Source organism: Rhinopithecus roxellana, chromosome 3, assembly GCF_007565055.1.
Source record: "Rhinopithecus roxellana isolate Shanxi Qingling chromosome 3, ASM756505v1, whole genome shotgun sequence".
In the NCBI taxonomy this organism is placed as follows: Eukaryota; Metazoa; Chordata; class Mammalia; order Primates; family Cercopithecidae; genus Rhinopithecus; species Rhinopithecus roxellana.
Genome location: NC_044551.1, coordinates 34,649,926 through 34,674,394, shown reverse-complemented (window position 1 = coordinate 34,674,394; position 24,469 = coordinate 34,649,926). Strand labels below are relative to the sequence as shown.

The window sequence follows — 24,469 nt, the reverse complement described above, 5'->3', positions numbered from 1 at the left end:
GGGCAACATAGTGAGACCCCTGTCTCTAAAAATAAAACAGGGATAACAAGGTGGGGTGGATTTATAATGTATCAACCTAGCTGAGCTGGAACTACATTTCCCAAAATCCTTTCCTGAGTTAGCATGGCTGCATGAGGTTTGGAAGGTGAGAATGCAGCATCTGCCATACTCCTTTTGGGCTGGTAAATCAGTGCAGAGCCACAGGCACTGTTGGAGATCACCTGCTCAATCACCTTGCTAGTGTGGGGCAGCAGCCCAAGACTTCAGTCTTTTGGCTCCCACCATTTCTCTTCTAGCTTCTCCAACTCCTGGGCTAGGTACATGCTGAGTTTCAGGAAGAAAGACAGAAGTGGTGGGAGATTGTCGTGGGTTCCAGTTTATCATCATTCTTCCCCACTTCATACCCATCTTTTTTTCCTGACTCCCACCCCACTGACTTCAAGCTCCAGCATCAGACACAAAGACAACCTTACCTAGATTGTTTAACCAGGTCTCCCAAATGTGTAAGGACAAATTCCTATAATACACAGAATTATATATCTCATTCATAGATGTTATCTTTCTCTAATGGAGCCATGATCAACAAACCTCCATGGAGCTTTCTAGCCAATTGACAACTCTTCAGCTGGATGTGATTCTCAGAAAGTTGCCACATCCATAATTTAAAAAGAAGTTGCCAACTTTTAAAGTTGACCTGATTTTACCATACCATGTCAAATTCCATAGTCTTTTGAAAAATCAGAAACCTGGACCTCTAGTGCAACATAGATGGTAGTTTTAAGTTCCCTAACCAGTCCACCCTCTGAAAACAATTAAGATTATTCAACATTCAAGCCCTAAAGGAGCATGAGAACACAGAGACATCAACTGATCGTTGAGGTCCCTTTAATTTTATAGATTTTGCTAACCTAGATGAAATTTAGCTTCAGTTTTCATGGACTCCTGGGTTATGGGAACAGAGCAAATCTTGGGGTTCACTGAAGTGGGGAGTCTTAGAGATTTCAGAGATGAAACTGGGGCCCCCACGTACCAAAGCCTCAGTGTAAGGGTGAAATAGAACCTAATCTGCCTAGTCTTCCCTACCTGGCCCTTCCACTCAGAGGACTACAAGGGAAATTGCCTGTCTTGAACCTCTGCACTGAATGAAAAGGAAAAAAATAAATTTCTCTACCACTTGATAACTGCAAACTGGCCTTCACTCTGGCTTGTAGCCTGGCTGAATTCTTGTTACTTGGATGGGCCTGAAACCTCAAGCAGAGAAATTAGTTTACAGTGGGTTCAAGTTCATGGGGGTACCAGTGTGTGATGGAAACAAATGCAAATCCTCTCTAGAGAAAACCATCTTAAATTCAGGCTTCAAATAATTCCTGCAGATAAAAATCCAAGCAATATGAACTCACAGTCAAGAAGTACAAAATACACTCAGAAACAAGGCACCGTGAGCAAGAGAGCAGGCAGGAAAACCAGGCAGCCAATGTAGACCCACAGAGACTTCAGTTACGAGAATTAGCAGAGGAAAAAACGAGGTAAGTATGTTTACTATGCATAAAGAAACACATGAATAAATTAAGAGTAAAAAATAAAGGCATATAAAAATAACTGATTAGAAATGAAACAGAATTGCTAGAAATGAAAATATAATCTCAAAAAGCAAAACTCCAATGAGTATGAGAAAGAGAAAAATAAATCAATATGAACATATATCTGAAGAATTACCTCAAAATCAGAGAGACAAAAGAATAGGAATGCTAGAGTAAGAACATCTAATCCAAATTGCAGAATGAATGAGGAGAGAGAGACTAGGGCAAGAACAGTTTTCAAAGACATATAAGGTGAGTATTGTCCTAAAGTGATGAGAGACACAGAACCACAAGTTTAAAGAGTAAATATATATATATATATATATATATATATATATATATATATATATAAAATACTGCAAATAAAGTGAAATTTACATGTAAACTTATCAGAATGACACTGTAGACCATCAGAGATAAAACAGGAGTAGGAGAGAGAAAAAAAAAAAAAAAACAAGTAGAAGTTCTGGGATTGAGGTTAGACTGACAGCTGACTTCTTCATCACAATAGTGAGAAGCAGAATATGAAGGAATAGTATCTTTAATACCTGAGAGAAAATGATTGTCAGTGCAGTGTTGTGGATATAGCCAAAGTCCCTCTCACACAGGAGGGCAAATGAAAGATCTATTCCAGAAAAACAAAACTAGGGGCTTACCCCAGAAGACATCTACTAAAGGAAAATATCAAGGATTCTTTTGATATTGGAAAGCCTAAGGTAACAGAAGGAATACGTAAAGAGTTAAATACATAGACATAAATAATGTTGCTTGTATAAACAATAGTCTTGCAGGATTAAAGAATACAGAAATAAGAGAATTAAGACAGCCAGGTAGTATCCTGAGGCCAGATAAATTGATCAGGGAGTTTAGAAATAGATCCACACATACATGCTTAATTGATTTTCAACAAAAACATCAGTGCTGTTCAATAGGGAAAGGATTATCTTTTCAGCGAATGGAGGTGGAACAACTGGATAAACCTATTAGAAAAAATGAACACATTCTTAAAAATTAATTCAAGATGGATCGTAAATTTAAGCATAAATGCTAAAACTATAAAGATTCTAGAAGAAAACATGGGAAGAGTATCTTTGTGACCTTGGAGTAGTCAATGGTTTATTAGAGAAGGCACAAAGTAGTAAAAATTACAAATATTAATACATTTAAATTTATCCAAATTAAAATAAAAATTTAAAGCTACTCATTAAGAGACACTGCTTTAAAATGAAAAAAAAAAAACTGATAGGTTGGGAGAAAATACTTGAAATATATATGAAAAAGAATTTTTACCCAGGATACATAACAAATCAATAACAAAAATACAAATACCCTAATTGTAAAAAGGTTAGGGGAGAGATTTAAATAGACCCCTTCCAAATAAACATATATGAACACCCAATAATCACATGAAAAGGTGTCTAACATTAGTCATCAGCAAAGTGAAAATCATAATAAAGTACTATTATGTAGCCACCAAAATTTCTATAATTAAAAAGGCACTCAACATCAATGGTGATAGGAATGTAAAACTGCAAAACTATCTTGGAAAACAGTTTGACAATTTCTAATTGTGTTATTAATCTATTGCTGTGTAACTCATTACCCCAAAACTTAGCAGTTTAAAACCACAGACATTTATTATCTTTCATTTTCTGTAGGTCAGGAATCTAGGTGCAGCTTAGCTGATGCCTCTGATTCAAGATTTTTTATGAGGTTGCAGTTAAGCTATTGGACAAGGCAGTGATCTTATCAAATGCTGGACTAGGGTAGGGTCCACTTCCAAACACACTCCAGTGGTCATTGGCAGGATTAAGTTCTCTGTAGACTGTTGGACTGAACACCTTAGTTTTTCTTGAGTTCATGGCCTCCTCTCCCTCAGTTTCTCGGGCCTCTCTACAGGGCAGCTATCAACATAGCAGCCGGCTTCCCTCAGATTGAAAGAGTGAGAACAAGAGCCTAAGATGGAAGCCACAGTCTTTTTACATCTTAAGCTCATAAGTGATATCCCATTAATTTTGCCATATTCTATTTGTGTAGAAGCAAGTCATTACATCCAGTCCATGTTGAGGGGTGAGAATAACATAAGGGCATGAATGCCAGGAGACAAGGATTCCTGGGGACCATCTTAGATGCTGCCTCACCACACAACATTAAAGACAAGCCTATCTTGTGACCTAGGCATTCCACTCAAAGCTGCCTATTCAAGAGAAATGAAAACTTTTCCTCAAAAAGACCTGTGTAAGAATGTTCATAGTACTTTCTACAAAATAGCCACAAACTGGAAACAACTAGATATCAATTAACAGTAGAGCAGGTAAACAAATCATGGTCTATTCATGCAATCAACCACTACTAAGCAATAAAAAGAATGAACAACTGATGAACAGAGCCACATGGAAGAATCTCTAGTTTCAAAAGTCATAAAAGAGTAAAAACTATTGTTCTCATTATATGAAGTTCAAAAACAAGCAAGACTTATCTGTGGTGCTAGAAATCAGAAGAATCGTGCCACTGGAGGGTGGTGGGTGCGAATGCAGAGAAGCATGAGGTGACTTCCTAGGGTAGTGGTGATGGATGCGATGGTGATTACCTGAAACTAGACATTTATCAAAATTCATCAAAGTATATTATTAAGATTTGTGCACTTTACTGTATATAAGTTTTACCTCAATAAAAAGTCATCTGAAATTTTTAAAAATTCAGTTATATGAAAGACATCTAAAACAGAATAGTTGATATTTAAAATGACAGAAAAATGTGCCCAAGGCAAATAACAGAAGCATAGTGGAACAACTATACAATAGGCAAATAAATTTTAAGAAAAAGCATTACAAGAAATAAAGAGTATCACTGTATATTAAGATAAAGAAGATAGAACAATTCTAAGCTGGTATGTATCTAATAGCATGGCTCTTTTAGTAAATGATAAAACAGATAAAAATACATATGGATATTCAAAAATTTTGAGTGGAACAACTAAATTACTTGAGTTAATAAGACATGTAATATGGCACCAACGACTGAAGAACACACATTCTCTTCAGATAAGCATGCAAGATTTATAAAAATTGATACATACTGAGCCAAAAAGGTGGTCTTTTTTTTTTTTTCTTTGAGATGGAGTCTTGCTCTGTTGCCCAGCCTGAAGTGCAGTGGTGTGATTTCAACTCAGTGCAACCTCCACCTCCGGGGTAGCTGGGATTACAGGCATGCACCGCCATGTTCAGCTAATTTTTGTATTTTTAGTAGAGATGGGGTTTCACTATGTTGGCCAGGCTGGTCTCGAAACACTGACCTCAGGTGATCTGCCCACCTCAGCCTCCCAAAGTGCTAGGAGTGCTAAGCGCCCAGGCTCAGTTTTTAAAGCATTCATGTTATACAGAAAATCTTCTCTATTACAAGATTGTCAGTTCAAAAACTGACAGTCTATACTAGAAATACTAGAAATCTATACTAATAAATCTTACATATTTCTAAAACTAAAGAACAGCCTTCTCTAAACCTCATAGGCCAAAAGAGAAGTCATATTAAAATTAGAAAATATTTACACCTATATTATACATTTTCCTTTGGGATGCCATCAAAGAAAAATTCATAACCTTAAATGCATATATTAAAATTTGGAAAGGCAAAAATTAACAACACAGCACATTTTAGAACTTAAAACTGGAGAATTATCTGGGACAAAACAGATAAATTTATGAACTAGAAATAAACATAAAAATAGATCAGATTGACAGACCCAAAAGTTAGCTCTTTGAAAGGACTAGTAAAGTACCTCTGGCAGTACTGTTCAAGGGAAAAAGAAGACATAAATAAAAATATGTGGGACCAAAAAAAAAAAAAAAAAAGACAGCTACAAATGCAGGGGGCATTTTATTTTTTATTTTTAAAATTCTTTATCAGTGTAAAAGAGGATAGCGTTTTAAAATGAGGATATTATTTTAGAAAACTTTGTCAACAAACTTTAAAACTTTATATGAAATGGAAAAAAAAAAAAAGCTAACTTACAAAAAACAACTGGAGAAGAAACACCAAACCTCTATGAGGCTATAATTATTCTTTTTAGTGGAAAAACACGTATTTTTCATGCCAGAGGGTTTATCAATGTGTTTAAACATACAAGGCACAAATAATTCTAATCTTTTAAATAACTCTGGATTATAGAAAAGTGACAGAACCTGACATTGTTATTACAAGAAAGAAAAATTATAGAACACACTCTTATGAATACAGATGCAAATTACCAAAAATAATGAAATATTTTCAGAAATACATAGAAAAGATACTACATAATGACAAAGTTGGGCTCAAGCCAAAAACACAGGAATGGATGGTTGTTGGAAAATTAATATAATTCACCACATTAATATATTAAGGAGAAATATCTTAATAGATATTCCATTATATATTATAAAATAGCACTTGATTAAATAGTATTTGATAAAATTCACATTAATTAATGATAGAAACTTGTGGCAAAATGAGAATAGTAGAGAACTATCTTGTTAAAAGGCATTAGGGGAGAAAAATCCTAGAACAAAAAACATACTTAATGGTCAATTGTTGAAAATTTCCTTTTTTAAGTGAGGAAGAAGCAAGGTTTTCATTTCTTCTAATCAACACTGTATTGTATGGTTCTAGAAAGTATAGTATAAAAAGAAAAAGAATTAGTATAAGAAATGATAGCCACACGCAGTGGCTCATGCCTGTAATCTCAGCACTTTAGGAGGCCGAGACAGGCAGATCACTTGAGTTCGAGATCATAGGAGTTCGAGATCAGCCTGGCCAACATGGTGAAAACCCTGTCTCTACTAAAAATACAAAAATTAGCCAGGTGTGGTGATGGGCACCTGTAGTCCCAGCTACTTGGGAGGCTGAGGCTGCAGTGAGCCAAGATTGTGCCACTGCACTTCAGCCTGGGCAATAAGAGTGAAACTCTGTCTCAAAAAAAAAAAAAAAGATATAAAACTTTCACAAATTAACATAATTTATAGTTGCAATGAAAACCTAAAATAATCTACAGACAGATTATGAAAAACAGCTTATCTAGGTGTTGACTTTTAAGATCAACATACCAAAAAAGTCAATTAGATATCTATATTTCAGGAAAATAGGATATCTATATTCCAGGGAATAGGAGAATGAGAAATACTTTTTTTAAAAATATGGTTTTTTTTTGTTTTTTTTTTTTTGTTTTTTTTATTTTTGAAGACGGAGTCCTGCTCTGTTGCCCAGGCTGGAGTACAGTGGCGCTATCTCGGCTCACTGCAAGCTCCGCCTCCTGGGTTCACACCATTCTCCTGCCTCAGCCTCCTGAGTAGCTGGGACTACAGGCACCTGCCACCACGCCCAACTAATTTTTTGTATTTTTAGCAGAGACGGGGTTTCACCATGTTAGGCAGGATGGTCTGGATCTCCTGACCTCGTGATTCGCCCGCCTCAGCCTCCCAAAGTCCTGGGATTACAGGCATGAGCCACTGTGCCTGGCCAAAAAATACCATTTTCAATACCTACAAAAGATAGGTTAAACTATTGAAATACATCAAAGAAAACATAAGTAATTAGAGATAGCTACAGTGTTCACAGATTGAATTTGAATCCCATCCAAATTCCAACAGAATTTCCTTATGAAACTTAAGTTCATTCCAAAATGTATGTGGAAGACCCAAGAATCGCTAAGACATTCTTGAATAAGAATAAGGTAAGAAGACTTGCCTTATGAAGTATAAAGAATTTTAAAACTCAAATAAGTAAGCTCCAGATTTTTTTTTTTTTTTTTTTTTTTTTTGAGACCTAGTCTTGCTCTGTTGCCCAGGCTGGAGTGCTGTGCCGCAATCTCGGCTCACTGCAAGCTCTGGTTCCCGGGTTCACACCATTCTCCTGCCTCAACCTCCCAAGAAATTGGGACTACAGGTGCCCACCACCATGCCTGGCTAATTTTTTGTATATTTTTTTAGTAGAGACGGGGTTTCACCATGTTAGCCAGGATGGTCTCGATCTCCTGACCTCGTGATCCACCCGCCTCAGCCTCTCAAAGTTCTGGGATTACAGGTGTGATCCACTGTGCCCGGCCTACAATTTTTAATTAAACAATATTTTGCAGGGATAGACAAAGAGAATAGACTAGAAACCCCCAAAACAGAGCCATAAAGGTATAGGAATATTATTTATGATGGAGCTAAATATTGGCTTTTTCAACATCTGTTAAGATAATCTCCATCTCTTTCGACCCCAACTGCAGACTATAAACAAAATTAAATACCTGATGAATTAGAGACATAATGAAAAAAGAAAACATAAAACCTTTGAAAACAATATAGAAGAGCTTCATGACATCAGTGTAGGGAAGGAATGCTCAAGTAAGACACAGAAAGCACAATCCCTGTTCCAAAAGACCATAAATTTGTCTGCATTGAAATGTAAAACCTCTGTTCATCCACAAATGCTAAATATAAAAGACAAACCACAAACGGAAAGAAACTGTCAATACATAGAACTGCTAAATATTTTTCAGATTATATAAAAGTATTCCACAAATCACACAAAAATCAAAATAGACAAAAAAATAGAAATAAACAAAATAGATGAAAATATTTCACTGAAGAAAATCCCAGATGGCTTACAAATGACAAGATGCTTAAACTCCATTAATAATTAGGTAAATAGAGTTTTAAAAGACAATGGCATCCCATTTCACACTCATTTCATACTTAGCAGTACCAAATGTCAGTAAGAAAGAGGAACAACTGGAACATTATACACTACTAGTGGGAAGGTCAATTGGAGCAACCACTTTGGAGAGCTATTTGTCATTATCTAATAAAGCTGTAGATATGCAGATCCTTAGGAGTAGCAAGTCCACTCTCCCACATGAGTCTGAAAGAGACTTCTGCATTCAGGCATCAGGAACCACACACAAGAATGTTCATGGTTGCACCATTTGTAAAAACAAACACCCAGAACCAACCCAGTGTCCGACAGTAGAATGCACAAATAAATCATGGTATATAGTAACACTAGGGAAATTGAATAAATTACAGCTATGTGCTGAAATGTAGAATAACCTCAGAAACATCATATTGAGGGGGGGAAAGCAAAGTCATTAAAGAATTATAAAGTGTAATTGTTCTGTGTGTGAAGTATGTAATAGTAGTGTATTGTTTAAGGATGCAAATTTAGTCATTAAGAAAAGCAGGAAAGGCCGGGCGCGGTGGCTCGAGCCTGTAATCCCAGCACTTTGGGAGGCCGAGACTGGCGGATCACAAGGTCAGGAGATCGAGACCATCCTGGCTAACACAGTGAAACCCCGTCTCTACTAAAAATACAAAAACTAGCCGGGCGAGGTGGCGGGCTCCTGTAGTCCCAGCTACTTGGGAGGCTGAGGCAGGAGAATGGCGTAAACCTGGGAGGCGGAGCTTGCAGTGAGCTGAGATCCGGCCACTGCACTCCAGTCCGGGTGACAGAGCGAGACTCCACCTCAAAAAAAAAAAAAAAAAAGAAAAGCAGGAAAACAGCAAACACAAAATTCCTAATAGTTGTTACTCCCAGGGAGGGAAGGAAATAGAAGGGATAAGGAAGAGGGGCTCAGGTTGCTACAAAATTTGTTTTTTCTTAAAAAAGATGGTAATTATACAAAACCATTGTCATTCTTTATAACTATGTCAAGAAACATTGTCATTCTTTCTCCCCCATCCCCCAAGATGAAGTCTTGATCTGTCTCCCAGGCTAGAGTGCAGTGGCACAACCTCAGCTCACTGCAACATCTCCCTCCCGGGTTCAAGCAATTCTCCTGCCTCAGCTTCCTGAGTAGCTGAGATTACAGGCACCTGCCACCGCACTCGGCTAATTTTTTTGCATTCAGTAGAGATGCGGTTTCAACCATGTTGGTCAGGCTGGTCTTGAACTTCTGACCTCAGGTGATCCACCCGTCTTGGCCTCTCAAAGTGCTGGGATTCCAGGCGTGAACTACCACGCCAGCCAGCATTGTCATTCTTTATACCATATTTATAATTTTATATTATTTTGTTTCTATTCCTAAAATGTAAGAATTCAGATCAAAATTCAAAACATTTTCAATTTGGAAACACTAAAATCAGAAGCCCTGGCAACCACTGGCCAGGTTAGATAGAACAGCAGCTGTTCCTGTAGACAGTATCTCCATCACCTCATTCACATTTAGGCCAGTGCCACATACCACATGTTACTGTTCTGGGAATGTCATTTTATTTACAGCTTTCTTATGGGTTACTCACTGATATCACCTATTTAGTCTTGGTAGGGGCACCTGAGTTTGTGACCCTTGGACTAGAGCAGTGCTTCTCAAAGTGTGGTCCCCCAAACAAGCAGCGTCAGCATCACCTGGGAACTTGTTTCAAATGTGGATGTGTGGGTACCCCTCTAGACTTACTGAATCAGTAACCCTGGGGGTGGACCCAGCACTGTTTTCACAAGCCCACCAGGTGCCTCTGATGCTCACATTTGAGAACCATTCTTCTTGAAGATATGGCACAGCCTGGCCCAGCCTAGCTGTGGCTCCCACCCTTCCTGGCCACTCCTCCTTTCTGCATCTCTTCAGTGAGGCTCTTCTTTCTCCTCTGAGAGGGTTGCAGTTTCTTCTAATGGAAGTAGTGTTCATTTGCAAAGGCCAGCAGGACCCTTAACTGCCACCCCCATCAGGAGGAGCTCTTCTTCCATTTTTCCTTACTACGTGCCATCTAAACAATTTTGTTGTGATCATTAAGCTATGGGCAGAGGGTGATGGACATCACTTCAGGAGTGATGCTCTCTGCAGTTTCCACAGGGCTTTTGTAGGAGCGTATTAGTCCATTTTCTTACTGCTATAAAGAACTGCCTGAGTCTGGGTAATTTATAAAGGAAAGATGTTTCATTAACTCACAGTTCCCCATGGCTGGGGAGACCTCAGGAAACTTACAATCATGGTGGAAGCTTAAGGGGAAGCAAGGAACCTTCTTCACAAGGTGGCAGGAAGGAGAAGTGCCAAGCAAAGGGGGAAAACCCCTTGTAAAACCATCAGATCTCATGAGAACTCACTATCATGAGAACAGCATGGGGGTAACCACCCCCATGATTCAATTACCTCCCACCAAGTCCCTCCCATGACACGTGGGGATTATAGGGGCTACAATTCAAGATGAGATTTGGGTGGGAACACAGCCAAACCATATCAAGGAGCTTTATCTCAGTGGAAAGATTAGCATGGGAACAACTTCTGTTAAATCTGCCTGAACATCAAAGGACATTAAGCTGGGCTATAAAACAGAAAGCCGGTTACCTTTTTTGTCTCTGCTTCCAGGAAATCATCATTTCTATTTTGTTGCCTTTCACAATAGGACACTTTCAGAGTAGTACCCTTTCTCACCACCCTGGTTCTTTCACGGCTGAGATGTGGGGAAAGGCAGGAGTCATTTCTGAGTCTACCTCTCTGGCCTGGGTCCCTCCTACTAATCTCAGAGACCTAGGCAGTCGGCAAGAATAAAGCGGATTCCAATGCCCATCTGAAATGCCAGTCCTGCATCTGATAAAACTCTGTAAGCTCCACACTTTTTTCTATTTCAAGCTTTTTCACCAAACTATTCTGTTTGTACGGAATCATTCACTTTGAACTCTATGTACCAAGTCTGAACACATTCCAAATATCCTAAATTTGATATTGCTGAAGTAGACTGTTCAAGTTATAAGAAATACTGTATAACCATGAAGTATGCATCACTCTGCCATATATACTACTATTACCTCACTATTGTTTACATACATCGGTTTTAGAAATTTAAGCATTAATTTCTTGAAGAAAGGATTACAGAAAATGGGGTAAAGATACGATAGATGGAAAGAAATACAGTTCTTCTGGAACTAATATGGTATAAACAAATATTAGCTCTGGAGTCCACTAAATTGAATTCAAATCTTGGCTCTGCCATTTTACTAGGAGTATAACCATGAGCAAGTCACTGTACCTTAGATTCCTTGTTTGTATACTTGGGACTATAGAAACACCAGACTGAGGTGAGGATTAAATGAGGTAACACATGTAAAGCCCTCAGCAGTGTCACCACCTAGTAACTAACCCCTCAATAACATATAGCTGACATTGAAGGCAAGAAATAAAACCAGAAAAACAGATCAGAACAAATTCTAAATGGAGTTCGGATCTCTTCTAAGGAAACTGTAGAACATATTCTACAAGTTTTGATAAGTAACATTTTCAAAACTTCAGGAAGATATATTTTTGTGTGAAGTTCATTGGGAAAAAGGAAAAACTAGAGACAAAACTTGAGAGACAGTTACAGTAGTCCAGGTTACAGGTGACCCTTTCATAACCCCTCCCATTGATTCTGATGCTCACAAAGAATGATTCTAAGAAATTTTAGGAAGAAAAGAGGAGGGAAAGGAAGAAAGATTTGCCCACGGTCATTTAGTGGCCACTCCATGGCTTGATTCTGAGAACAGAGAAGTTCTGAGTTAAAAGCCACGTTAACTGAGGGAAGAAGGAAGAAAGAGAAAAGATGATAGGAGGACTGTCACCTGGGCAAGGGGGATGATGGCAGTGCCACTAATAAGGGGCGAGCAGGCAGTATAGTAAGAGCACAAACTCATCCTACAAGGAGAAAGGTATCGACATTAGTGCAAACAGGAGTTAGAAAACTTTGGCCAAAAACCATCTTCATATCTCAAACGTGAGAGGGAGTCAAGAGCACAGGGGCAGCTCTAGTTAGTTGGATTAGGGTTCTAGACCAGGTCATACTGCACAGACATCACTTTCTGTTGTCCTGCTAATGAGTCCCCTTCTCTGTTGCACTGACATTATCAAACCAAATGCAAACGGGATGAACCACAATAATGGGCAGAACTGCACCTGGTTCAGCACAACCTGGTGAAGGCCTTTAGAGGAGGGGAGGTGGGGAGTGGAGGATTTTTGCCACACCCAAAGGGGTAAGACCACAGAAGGAAAAGTTATCTACAGAGAAACTTAGGCCAATTCTTTCATAAGTACTCCAGGACTACTGCTTCTCCTGATGACTTCAATTGACTTATTGTAGGGGGGACAATTCAAGGGAGAAGGCTGCTGCCTGGAAGCAATCCTCAAGAACCTAGACCTGAAAAATGTGGATGAGCTCTCTCTTGGCATTTGTGCAGTGTGGCTGGGGGTTGCCCCATAGTGGATCTTACTGGTCAGCTTGCTCTGTTTGCCACTTACTGAGGCCCAAGAGACTTCACCTTATTCAGAGGCAGTGGCAAAAACAGAACAAAGTCAGCAGTGGGCAAGGAGAATGATGTTCCTTTTTAACATGTTTAAGGTGTCTGGAAGTTAGAAGTACTGAAATTAAACTCAGGAAACTAGTCTAGATCAGAGTGTTTTGAGAACTACTGCTGAGGTCTCTGTTCCTAAGTTAGGATACTTTCTTTGTAACAGAGAGGAGGATCTTCATACATTCCTATCTAGTAATAGTATTAAAATAAATTGGGTATGATGGTTCATGCTTGTAATCCCAGCACTCTGAGAGGCCAAAGAGGGGAGATCACTTGAGCCCAGGAATTTAAGACCAGCCTGGGAAAACATAGCAAGACCCTATCTCTACAAAAAATTTAAAAATTAGCTACACATGATGTCACATGCCCTGCTACTCAGGAGGCTGAGGCCAGAGGATAACTTAAGCACAGGAATTTGAAACGGCAGCGAGCTATAATTGTGCCACTGCACTCCAGCCTGAGCAACAGGTTGAGACCCTGTTTCTAAGAAAAATAAAAATAAAATCTAGAATATTTAGGGGATGGTTGGGTTTGAGTTAATGTTTTTCTCATTATATGAATTAGGCAAAAAGCTTCCTGAGGAGTATTATCCTGTTTTGCCATCATAATTAGCATAGAATGTGGCTGATTCCCCTCTCGATTTATTTTTTATCTTGCATACCATAAAATTCACTCATCTGGAAGTTTTCACAAATACATAGAGACCTGTAACCACCACTGCAATCAAGTTCCATGACACAAAACATGTTTTTCTTATGCTGTCCCTTTGCAGTCAGACTACCTCCCCTCCCCAGCCCCTGCCAGCCACTGACCCTTTCTGCAATGCAGAAATGACAGGTGCATTGAAGGTTAAGGCCTGAGGCTTTCTTATGATTGGTTGGTATTGTAACAATAGCAACAGCAGTAATAGTAATATATAATACATATTTGAATTTCTATTGTGTCAGGCACTATTTGAAGCACTTTATAAATGAGGAAACTGAGGCTTTCAGAGATTTTAGAAAGAAAGAGGAGGTAAAGGAAAAAAGACTTGCCCATTGTCATTTAGTGGCCACCCCATGGCTTCACTCCAAGTATGTCAGACTCCTAGACCCATTTTCTTTATGATTCTACCTTCATGGAAGATACAGAAGCAGGACAAAGTAGAAAGGATACCTACCAATTCCAGGAAGCTCGGTTTAGACCCGGGATTGCCTTACCTTTTTTTTTTTTTTTTTTTTTTTTTTTTTTTTTTTTTTTTGGTAAACTTATATAAGAGTTTAATTATACCAGTAAAACAACAATTGGATATAAGATAAAATGAAGCCAGGATCCTAGAACACCCTCCTTACAGCCTTTGTAAAATGCAATGAAGATAAAACCTACACTTACTATGTTCCCTGTCATACACTTGACCAGGTTTGTAAAGCAAAACTTTAACAAATTCTCTGATCAAATACTGAAATGCTCTGTTAATGTCCTTGAGCATGAACTTCCTTTTGTATTAAAAAGAAAAAGGGATCTTTATTGTTGATCTTTGATGTTTTTCAGGTTGGAGTCCCCAACCCGGTCTCTAGTGATGGAGGCCCCAAAAGGAGTAGAAATCAATGCAGAAGCTGGCAATATGGAAGCCACCTGCAGGACAGAGCTGAGACTGGAATCCAAAGATGGAGAGGTGAGGGGTGAGAAAGACAGAAGTTCAAAGAGCTACAGCTCCAATAGGCCAACCCTTCCCACAACTGGTTGACCTCGGAGTTGGATCCTGTGGCATATCAAGAAAAGGAGCCAAGCAGGTTTTATTTCTCAATTAATTGAGCAGCATGATTATAAGCCAAACCCACAATCCATCAAAGTGATGATTATTTGTAAAATGCAGAGATAACGGCATGTATTCCAAGTACAGAATTATATGACCATGAAAATGAATGCTATTTTCAAATTCTCTCTCGTCACCTTAAAATAAGATTTTGTTAGCCAACATAATTAAGCTGTATATATTATACACATCTGGCTCAAGATGAACTTAATTTACTTGTTGTTACTTTGTGTCACACGTTTCCTGTTTTCATTGAAAATGGGGAGGCAGATTGAACAGCTGTCCCAACCAGAACAAGCCAAAACTTAATAGGGTAAGACTAGGCAGCAAGGGAATGAAACACTGCAGATATTCATTCTCTTATGCCAACACAGCCCCAGTTGGGTGAACAGAAATGCTCCTTGTGTTTTTCCAAGCAAGACAAGCCAGTTACTACCCACCCCCAAAGTATGATTTGTCTGTAAACTTTTTAAAATGCCTTCAGGCTGGGCACGGTGGCTCACGCCTATAATCCCAGCACTTTGGGAGGCCGAGGCTGGTGGATCACGAGGTCAAGAGATCGAGACCATCCTGGCTAACACGGTGAAACCCCGTCTCTACTTAAAAAATACAAAAAACTAGCCGGGCGTGGTGGCCGGTGCCTGTAGTCCCAGTTACTCGGGAGGCTGAGGCAGGAGAATGGCGTGAACCCGGGAGGCGGAGCTTGCAGTGAGCTGAGAGCACGCCACTGCATTCCAGCCTGGGCGACAGAGCGAGCCTCTGTCTCAAAAAAAATAAAATAAAAATTTAAAAATAAAAATAAAAATGCCTTCAAAGTGTTTGTGAGTGGACTTTGCTATTTAGTCATAGAGTAAAAAATCTTTTTTATTTTTTTATTTTTTTTAAGAAAAATGCTATTCCACCAGACTATTCAATGAGAGAGGTTATCAGTCTCTACCTGCTTCTGTACATCCACTCCATGGATATAAAAGTCCCCCTTTAGATTGGTATGGCATTTGCTGTTTTGTTTTAGAAGAGATAGAGCATTCAGTTATCACAACTGCCTCTTCAAGGAGCCACAAACTGCAAACCACACACATATAAAAATAGCGGCTACTTCACATATGCAGTTTATAGCTATCAGAATTTGAACTCTGGAGGAATCAGTTATAATCATAAATCTAATGGCAACTTCCACCACTGCTTATTTTTATAGGCATGTTTTTCTCAAAGTGTATTCTATAGACCATCAGCCCCATAAATTGTTAGGAAAAAAAAAAAGAAAAAAAAAAAGCAGATAGGCTCACTAGCATTTAAAAGTTGGAAAATGTTACATACTCTATTCTCTTCTTGAGCCCTCACGTTGCACACTGTCATAGTAGGATCTGAGAAGTCCCATAGTAAAGAAAATTGTTAAATGTCACATTTTCACATTTATTTGACTCTAGGACTCTATTCACATTCTGTATGACTTTTTTTTGCAAAATGCTAACATAGACCAATGCAGCATTATCTTGCTGGAATCTAAGCTTCTGTGAACGTAGCAACTTTCCGTCTTGTTGGTATCCAAATCTCCAGTACCAAAAATAATCAACATAGTAGGTGCTCATTAGATTTCAGTTGAATTGAACATTCATCTGTTGTTTCTGAATGTCAAGAGAAGAGATGACGGTCTCTGACCGATGCTTTCCTTCTTATTCTCTCTCTTTAGATTAAGTTAGATGCTGCGAAAATTAGACTACCTAGACTGCCTCACGGATCCTACACGCCTACAGGAACGAGGCAGAAGGTCTTCGAGATCTGCGTGTGCGCCAATGGGAGATTATTCCTGTCTCAGGCAGGAGCTGGGTCCACTTGTCAGATAAACACAAGTGTCTGCCTCTGAAAGACTATCCATAGTGGACATTGTCAGCAGCATAAAGGCCTTTTTTGGCTTTAGACACTGGCTGCCAGCTATTTTTACTAGAACACAGAAAGCCTATCAAAGACCTTTTGTGTGTGTGTACGCGTGTGTGCGCGCTTGAGTGTGTTTGCGTGTGTGGGTGGATATAAATATATATAAATAAATATAAATAAATATATATATATATATATCCTCTGTATAAAATGAGGTTTCAGTACAAAAGGAACCATGGGTGACCCTGTGATATCCACTGTCATTTTCCATCCCATCCCCAACCACCTGTGTGACAAAAATCTAAACACACATCTGTCCCAACATTCCCCAGACTATTCAGAATCACACAGCGTATTGGACACTGACAGAAACTTCATCTAGATGTTCGAGTAGCAGCATATCTTCTCCTTTAGTGTCATTACGAGGGAGTGATGGCGGGAATCTCAAAGTTGCACTCAAGCTCTGAGACCTTTATATATCAAAAATAGGCATTTGATTTCCTGCTTTAGCTTTCGTAAGGCTGGCTAACTTCCCCCTCTTCAAGCTAGGGACTGGCAATGCTGTAGAAGTCAGCCATAGGAACTCAAAATGGCTGGCCTACCTTGGCTACCAAACCTATTGGGGTTTTTGTAGTTGAATGAATGAGGATGAATTTCAGCAAAATTTTGAACTGCTCACCCAACTTCTGCTATCTTGCTCCCTCCAAACTCACAGATTCTCCCACAGTCAAATTAAGAGCTGTAAATCAGCACAAAATAAGATAACAGCTGCTCCTCAGTCAGCTGGAAGCTACTCAATGGCCTGATGGGCAATGAACAAATGGGTGATATGTCTCTGTTTAAAGGAAAAATGGCTTAAAAGCTGTTCTGTTCTCCCTTCTGACTTTAACCAAAAGAAAGATTTCAACCCACAATGGTCAGGTCAATCAAAATCCCTAAGAGCAGAACTCCTACCCCAAAAGCAGCCTGGAAGTCTAATTAAGAGTAGCATAAGGAACCTAATTTTGGTTAGTATGTTTCTTGGGATTGGTGGGTAATGTCAAAACATGCCCTTTATTTTTAAAGGCATGCACAGACTCTGACTTTGATCTTCTTATATATTTTCTCAGTGCTGGGATATTCATATTCCGAAATACACTATTACGTTTTCTCTAAGAAGCACTACATGCCACCAGAATTGCTCACTGAAAGATAATACAAACTGAGTGTCTTTATTAGAATCACTGTGTCCCCTGGGGCCCAGCAGTACCTGCTTCCCTGTATGTGGAAGCAGCACCCTCATTCCCGCCATCAGCTACCTCTCATCACCCCACCTTCATCATCATGCTCCAGGGTCACCCTGGCCAGCTCTTGTGCTGGGACAAGGGATTACACCATCTCTGTTCAAAGAGGCGGAAATGTGCCTATGCCTTAAGTCAATGCACTCAGCAAGGAGAAGCACATCTTATTTATCTTGTTACCTATCATTTATTTTGGGTAATTGGAGGGGAATGATTTAGTTATGACTGGACATCTTAAAAGCCAATAGACAAGCCAAATGGTTGGCAGATGTGGACTTCAAAGAGCCCAGAATGAACTCATCACTGGCTTAGACAGTCCTGGATGCCATTTGGAAAGCAGTGGCCCTGCAAGCCTAAATGAAGTAGTATTTGTAGGCCGGGGTGGCATCTGGATTTTTATTTTCCCTCAACAAGGTTTTACTTTTTCTTACTTTACAAGCAAGGGAAGTTTTGTGATAGGAGAGAAATAAAAGATATGATATTTTTTGAGATGACACTCAAGCATCAGGCTGACATTTGCACACATGGGATATAAAAGCAAGCTGTGTGTTGCTTAGTCACATAGAAGTAGATGGTGGGGGACAGCAGCATGGGTCCTAGCCTGGCCAGTGATACTGCTGGTGTCCAGACCCCAAACTCACTCCAAGCACTCTTGTTCAATATCTCATGCAGAAGAGTTGGGCTGGTCACTCTTAGGGGTGAGACCCAGTGATAGGTTGGTTTGTAGCACTAAGGTCTAAAAAGGAAAACCATAAAAGACATCAGATTACTCTGGATCAGTATAATTAATATTCCCCATAGGGCCATGCTGCCAGAATCTGTATGTATCAATACAGGGTTTTTCCAAGCCAGGAAACGCCCTCCTTGGCTACTAGGAGCACCTATCCCATATCATTCAGATAAACAATAATAGCTACAAAGTCGTTTGTGGCTAGATAGGTTAAGACAGGTGATTTTTTTAAAGTGGACTGTCTTTGCATTTTGCCTTCTCAAGTTCATTATCTTTGGATGACAAAAAAGCAAAAAGTTCCCAGAACCTTTTTCCTTAGATTTTGTTCTAATCACCACGTGAAAGAATGAGCTTAGCATCAAAAGTTTTATGCCAATAAAAGAGACTGGTGTGATCCCACATGCAAAATTTAATCCTAAGGGTAGTGAGATCACAAATAGAATAAAAATAAGAGCAATCAACAATATAAATCAAGTACCTATTGGGAACAGATATAAAATCCTATTTTTCATTTATGCTAAGTGACCACAATATACAAAGTAATAAGCAGGAAATTTGATATGGGTTAAATTATGCATTGTGTTCAGATTTCAGAAATTGGTAGTAAAATGCATAAGTTTCTCAATGTACATCTTTTTATCCCAACACCCTCAAACTAGAATATTTGTCCATGGTCATGAGAAAAAAATTTACCTGAATTTTTGGGCGGGGGGGGGGAAGCTTTTACATTAAAATCTACTAATGCCTACTTTTTAAAAAATGAGATTCTTTCTAATCTTTATATATGATATTTTCTAGACAATCACACCTTTGGGTATATTAAACAGCTGGTATCATAACAAAGAGTCCAAATGAACCTTCAATATACTAGAAGTTCTAGTATGTTAATATTGTTCAGAAGATTTTTACAAATTAAAACCTGATTTCCAAATATGTTCAACATTTACTTCTATTTGATATCTGTTCAAGAAGTCATAGAAGTCTTGGGAAACTATTCAAGTATCACAGAGGTTTTCAAAAGCCCTTATAGTGACATCTACCTAGGTAAAAGCCTGACATGTGGCTTTATAATTGTTATGTTACCCAAGGGATAGATGTTATAAGCTTCAACCGGCTTTGAACATCCTTTAGGTCATTTTCTCTTTGGATAATTTTCATCACATATCCAGCAACCATAGACCAAAGTTTGCTTGAGGTTTGACCCTAGAGCAGAGGTCGGCAAACTATGACCTGGAAATCAAATCTGACTCACCACCTTTTCCTGTAAATAAAGTTTTATTGTCACATAGCCACATACATTCATTTACATGTTTTCTGATTTTACACTACAGCAGCAGGATGGAGTAGTTGTGTCAGAGACTATGTATCACACAAATCATAGATTACTTACTATTTAGTCCTTTACAGACAAAGCTTCCTGACCCCGACCTAGAGGATTTTGTGGTATGCATTGGATATAGCAGGAAAGAAAGCATATTTCCAAACAGCAGTGAGTACACTTACATTTCTGTGTCAGCTTGGGAATATAGTTACTTGGCAAAGTCTTTCAGGAAGGAAACCCTTCCTTATGTTACATGTGGAAAGCCTGCCTTCCAAGACATGTGGAAGTAAGTGATCCACCTGCCAGAGAAACACAGGCCCAGAGGATTCCTGGGAACAGGGAGGATGGGATTAGTGGAAGCTCAGTGAAAAAGGAAAGTTATGATCCTCCAAGACCCTTAATAGATAGATCATACCAGGTTCTGCAGGTCAGCATCATTGTGTAATGAGAAGTGAAGTAGGGGACCCTGTGGTTTAAACTTAGAAACTCTTTCCTGTAGGCTCTTTCTGCTGTCTATATTCATATAAAGTTTTCCACCTCACCCTCCCAAGTCCAGAGGAATGCCCATTCCATGGTCCTCCGGAGAACAGTTTTGACTTAACATATCTTTTTAGCCCACATCACTTCAGTTATCAACACTGCCACTGTGTTTATTGTTCCTACAGCCACACCAGGCTTGAAGGGTTAGTGGGACCAATAAATAATTGGAAGTATTGGAAAAAGCAACTTAAAATACATGGGGACAAAAAAATACAGTAAAATTCTTTTTATCAAGCTGATGCTGTGAGAAACAAGATGAATGCCAGTTTGGCTTTATTTCTAAGAATCTGGGTCTTCGTTCTCTGGTGTAGAAGGAATGCAAAAAATAATAATAATAATTTGAAAAGACATATTCTGACATCTCTGCCTCCGTGTGGTAAGGCAGGTTCCCATCAGACATTTATCCCTTTGGTCAGCTCCCTTTTGCTCATCCAGGGCTTCATACTCAATATTGTTTAAAAAAAAAAAAAAAAGTATCAGCTATGGATGATTCTTTGGAAGTATGAGTAGCATGGTGGGGAGGAAGGATTTTTTTTTAAATGTAAATGACCCCCATTTACCAGACCCTAATCAAAGTCACTTAAGGGAATCCCTCAGCCTTTTATTTGGAAACAGCTGAAATAAAATTAAATTGGCAACACTGCCCTAAGCAGCAGCTAGATCAGAGTATCTTGCTTTATTTCAGGCCAAAGGTAGTATGAGGTTTGGACCAAAGAGGTAAATAGATCCATTCCAGCACCTGATACTGATTTTTCAAGGCTCTATGAAAGGTCAAAAAATTATTAAACAAGACCAGTTCTCCCTCTTCCCCTCGTCCCAAGAAATCTTAGGCACAAAAAGGATAAGGAAACAGCTCCTGGAATGATACATTTGCATGGTGCCCTAGTAGCAGGTTGGGAAAAAGTTATAAGAAACAACCTTCGAAAACAGGCCTTTTATCTCAAAGATAAAATGTCTCTCTTGTGGTCTTTCATCACTATCTCCTTGGTGGACGGTTCCCCTAGTTCCAACAGATTTGCATTAAAATAGTCAAAGCCACGGCATTGGGATGTCAGATGCATCTCTTTCTTTGCAGTAATCGGAATTTAAAATTATACAGTTGCCTCTGAATTTCTCATGCACAAAGCCAAACTACTGATAAGAGATAAAGCAGTCTGAAGCCTGCTGCTTCAGCCAGCACAGCACACCACACGCGTTCGCACTTTCAAAAGCAATGTGATTTCTATGGTTCTTAAAAGCTTTCTTCATAATGGAGTCCTTGAAGTTTCTCAAGGCAGGTCTGAATGGCAAAGGGAAAATAATTACTTGTTGGAGGTCCTCCTTTTGAGTATTGTTAGAGCACACATGTAAAAGAAAACCTTTTTGGGGCAACTCATGCTCATACATGCTGTTTTCTTTGGTTCTGCCCCTACCTTCCTTTTGTAGATATTGACAGAATAGGAGGAAATTAGCATCCTTATTTGAGAAAGAGCAAGAATGTCATGAGCCCTTGATGGAACAGTAAGTGTGATGTCATAATAAAGTACTAATGACGCTATCAAATCCATCAATAAACAGTCTCAAACCTTCCAACAACAGTGCTCACTGCTGCTCCTCAACTTCAGCCCAGCAAGCAGTAATATCATCACCCATTTTGAGATTTGCAGGTGGAATAGAACAAAGAAACAGTCACTGTAAACGAGATGCATGTTTAGTGTCTAAATTCACCTGTTGCAATAGGAAGCCAGAGTGGGGTTCCAAATGCCTCATTAAGTATGTGGACAGCCTCACTAGTAGGTGAGTGAATTTAGCTTCATCACTGAACATTAGCTAAGGTCAGCTTAATACAAATATGAGGCCGACTTCGTTGGGAGAAGAGAAAACATCTACTTAATCTAAAATGTACCCCACATGCTTAGACTTGTCTAATAGTCCCTCACCTTCCAATGTCTTCACATCCTACTTCTACATTTGGGGTTTTTTGGTGAAATCAAAGATAGCTCAGAATTTCATAAAATGAGAAACTCCAAACTGGTCTATTAGGTTCCATGGGAACACTGTAGCCAAAGGATTGTCTGAGGGCAGGAAGATGACACTTGTCAACAAGGAAGACAGTGTTTCTTTAGTCCCCATATTCATCTAATTCATGGGGTTCTAACATTTTGGGGGGCCATGGATGCTTTTGACAATCTGAACCAATGTATGAAACTTCTCCCCAAAAAGAACCACCCCACAAAATCTTGCAAAATATAAGACATTGTCCTGGATCTGAAGCCTACCCTAAGACATGGGAAGAGTTGCATTCTATTCTTCAATTTAAAGAATATTTATTATTCACGGAGCTATTGCTAGGCACTGTGCTAAACATTTTACATACATTCTTCTATTTCATCCTCAAAACAATCCTTTGAGTTGGATTCTAATATAGTTCCAATATTCAGATGTGAAAACTGAGGCTTACAGTGGCTAAGAAGCTTGCCCAAAGCCACTACCTAGAAAATGGCAGAGCTGGAATGCAGGTTTAACTCCTGACCACTATGCCATACAGTCACCAACATGTCAAACTAATTTTCACGTTGTTGGGACATGTCCCCTACTAGGTTTTAAACTAGATCGTCTTTGGTAGATGAAGCTATAGAACTGCTATTTCCCTGCTTTCTGTAGTCTCTCACAGTGATGCATCTATACTAAAGTATAGATACCCCAGGGGAAAATATAGAAAGCCTGCCTGAATAATAGAATCAGACCAACAACAAAAATTTAATTTTTTCTGTGTATGCTTAAGTCAAGCTTAAAAAAAATAGATAGGAAAATACCTGGGTTGTTAGGCTCACATTTAGGAGACAACTATAATACTCAACTGCCTGTGGATGTGGCTAAACAAGGCAGCATTCTGCACCCATACATCTCTTTCCTTTATACTTCCCTTCAAAAGACACATATCTTACTTTTGATCTTTGAAACTATTTGGTCAGTATTCTTCTCTACCTTTACTTGTGGTAAAACTCAAGGAAGGGATCAAATGGAAGCTCATTTCTATCACTGTCTGTTTCCCTATAAGAAAGAACTACCAGGGATTCACTGTCTGCATTAGGCATACAATGTCAGAGCTGAGCTGACCACTCTGGTTCCGTAATGGCTTTGGCCTCACACCTTAGCAGCCATCATTAATGGGCCATATCCTTCCCAGTTGCAGAATTAGCCTCCCCAGAGCACTCAGGGCGTCACTACCAATTTATCTGAGTTGGAAATGAGACTCATTTGCCAATTCTTATTTTTAAAGTGGCACTCTTTAACTTTGAACCTGTATATTTTACACTGGCATCCTAGATTCAGCAATGAGGTTGGTGGCGTTTCTACTAGGAAAGGAGAAAATGAATGCATCTGAAGTTCCTTACGGCTTGGTTTCTTTGGAATGCTTTCATCTTCTAAGCAAAGGGATCAGGGTTTGATCTGTAAGAGTTAAAAGACAAAGTCATTTTGAAGATTAGAAACCAGAATGCCCTTGTTAAAGCCCTGCTGTCAACCTGCCTTCACCCAGAGCTTAGAGGGCTCCAGCAGCAAAGAGGCTGGGGTCCATCCCGCTCTGATGTGCTTTTTCCACAACACATATCTGGTCCTCTGGGAGGATTGTGGATAGAGCTCCTCGCCATACCCAAAAGACTCAGCCCCAGTGCCAGTGCTTGCCTGACTCACCCACCCCCTCCCCCCCAGCAAAACCTTAGTAAAGGGATGAGTCAAAAATGAAAAAGACTCTACAGTCAGTCAGTCAAGGATTTCCTATTTAATGGTTTAGACATCCAAATGGCAAGGCAGGAATAGATACCATTAAAAGGTCTCATAGGACTAACCTCAGCAGAGCCAAAAATCTGGCTCTCTGGAAGAGATGCAAGATTCTAGAAAAGTAACAGGAAGTGTTGCTACATCTAAAGTTAGTGAACACAAAATTAACTTAACTGTAATCTAGGCTTTCCGTGAGGGAGGGAATAAAGTTTTTCATGGATCGACCACCTCCCCCAGTCAGGTTTCTCCTTTTTTGAGATTATGAAGAAGCTGAGACATACTTCTTAAGGAGTTCGTGTTTTAGAAGGAAAAGGC

The 24,469-nt window shown here is 39.2% G+C and overlaps 1 protein-coding gene across 3 annotated transcripts in view; it reads left to right on the top strand.

The window, feature by feature from the left end:
* SGCD (sarcoglycan delta) overlaps positions 1-23,172 on the top strand; it is a 1,039,631-nt gene extending 1,016,459 nt beyond the window's left edge. For 2 of the 3 annotated variants that reach the window (XM_030927837.1, XM_030927836.1), the window contains 2 exons: positions 14,382-14,505; positions 16,337-19,291. In XM_030927837.1, the coding sequence (XP_030783697.1) occupies positions 14,382-14,505; positions 16,337-16,510 (298 nt within the window). In that variant the 3' untranslated portion in view covers positions 16,511-19,291. Of the gene's footprint in view, positions 1-14,381; positions 14,506-16,336 lie in introns of all 3 variants that reach the window. The other variant, XM_030927838.1, reaches the window with a different exon arrangement.
* Positions 23,173-24,469: the final 1,297 nt, after the last annotated feature.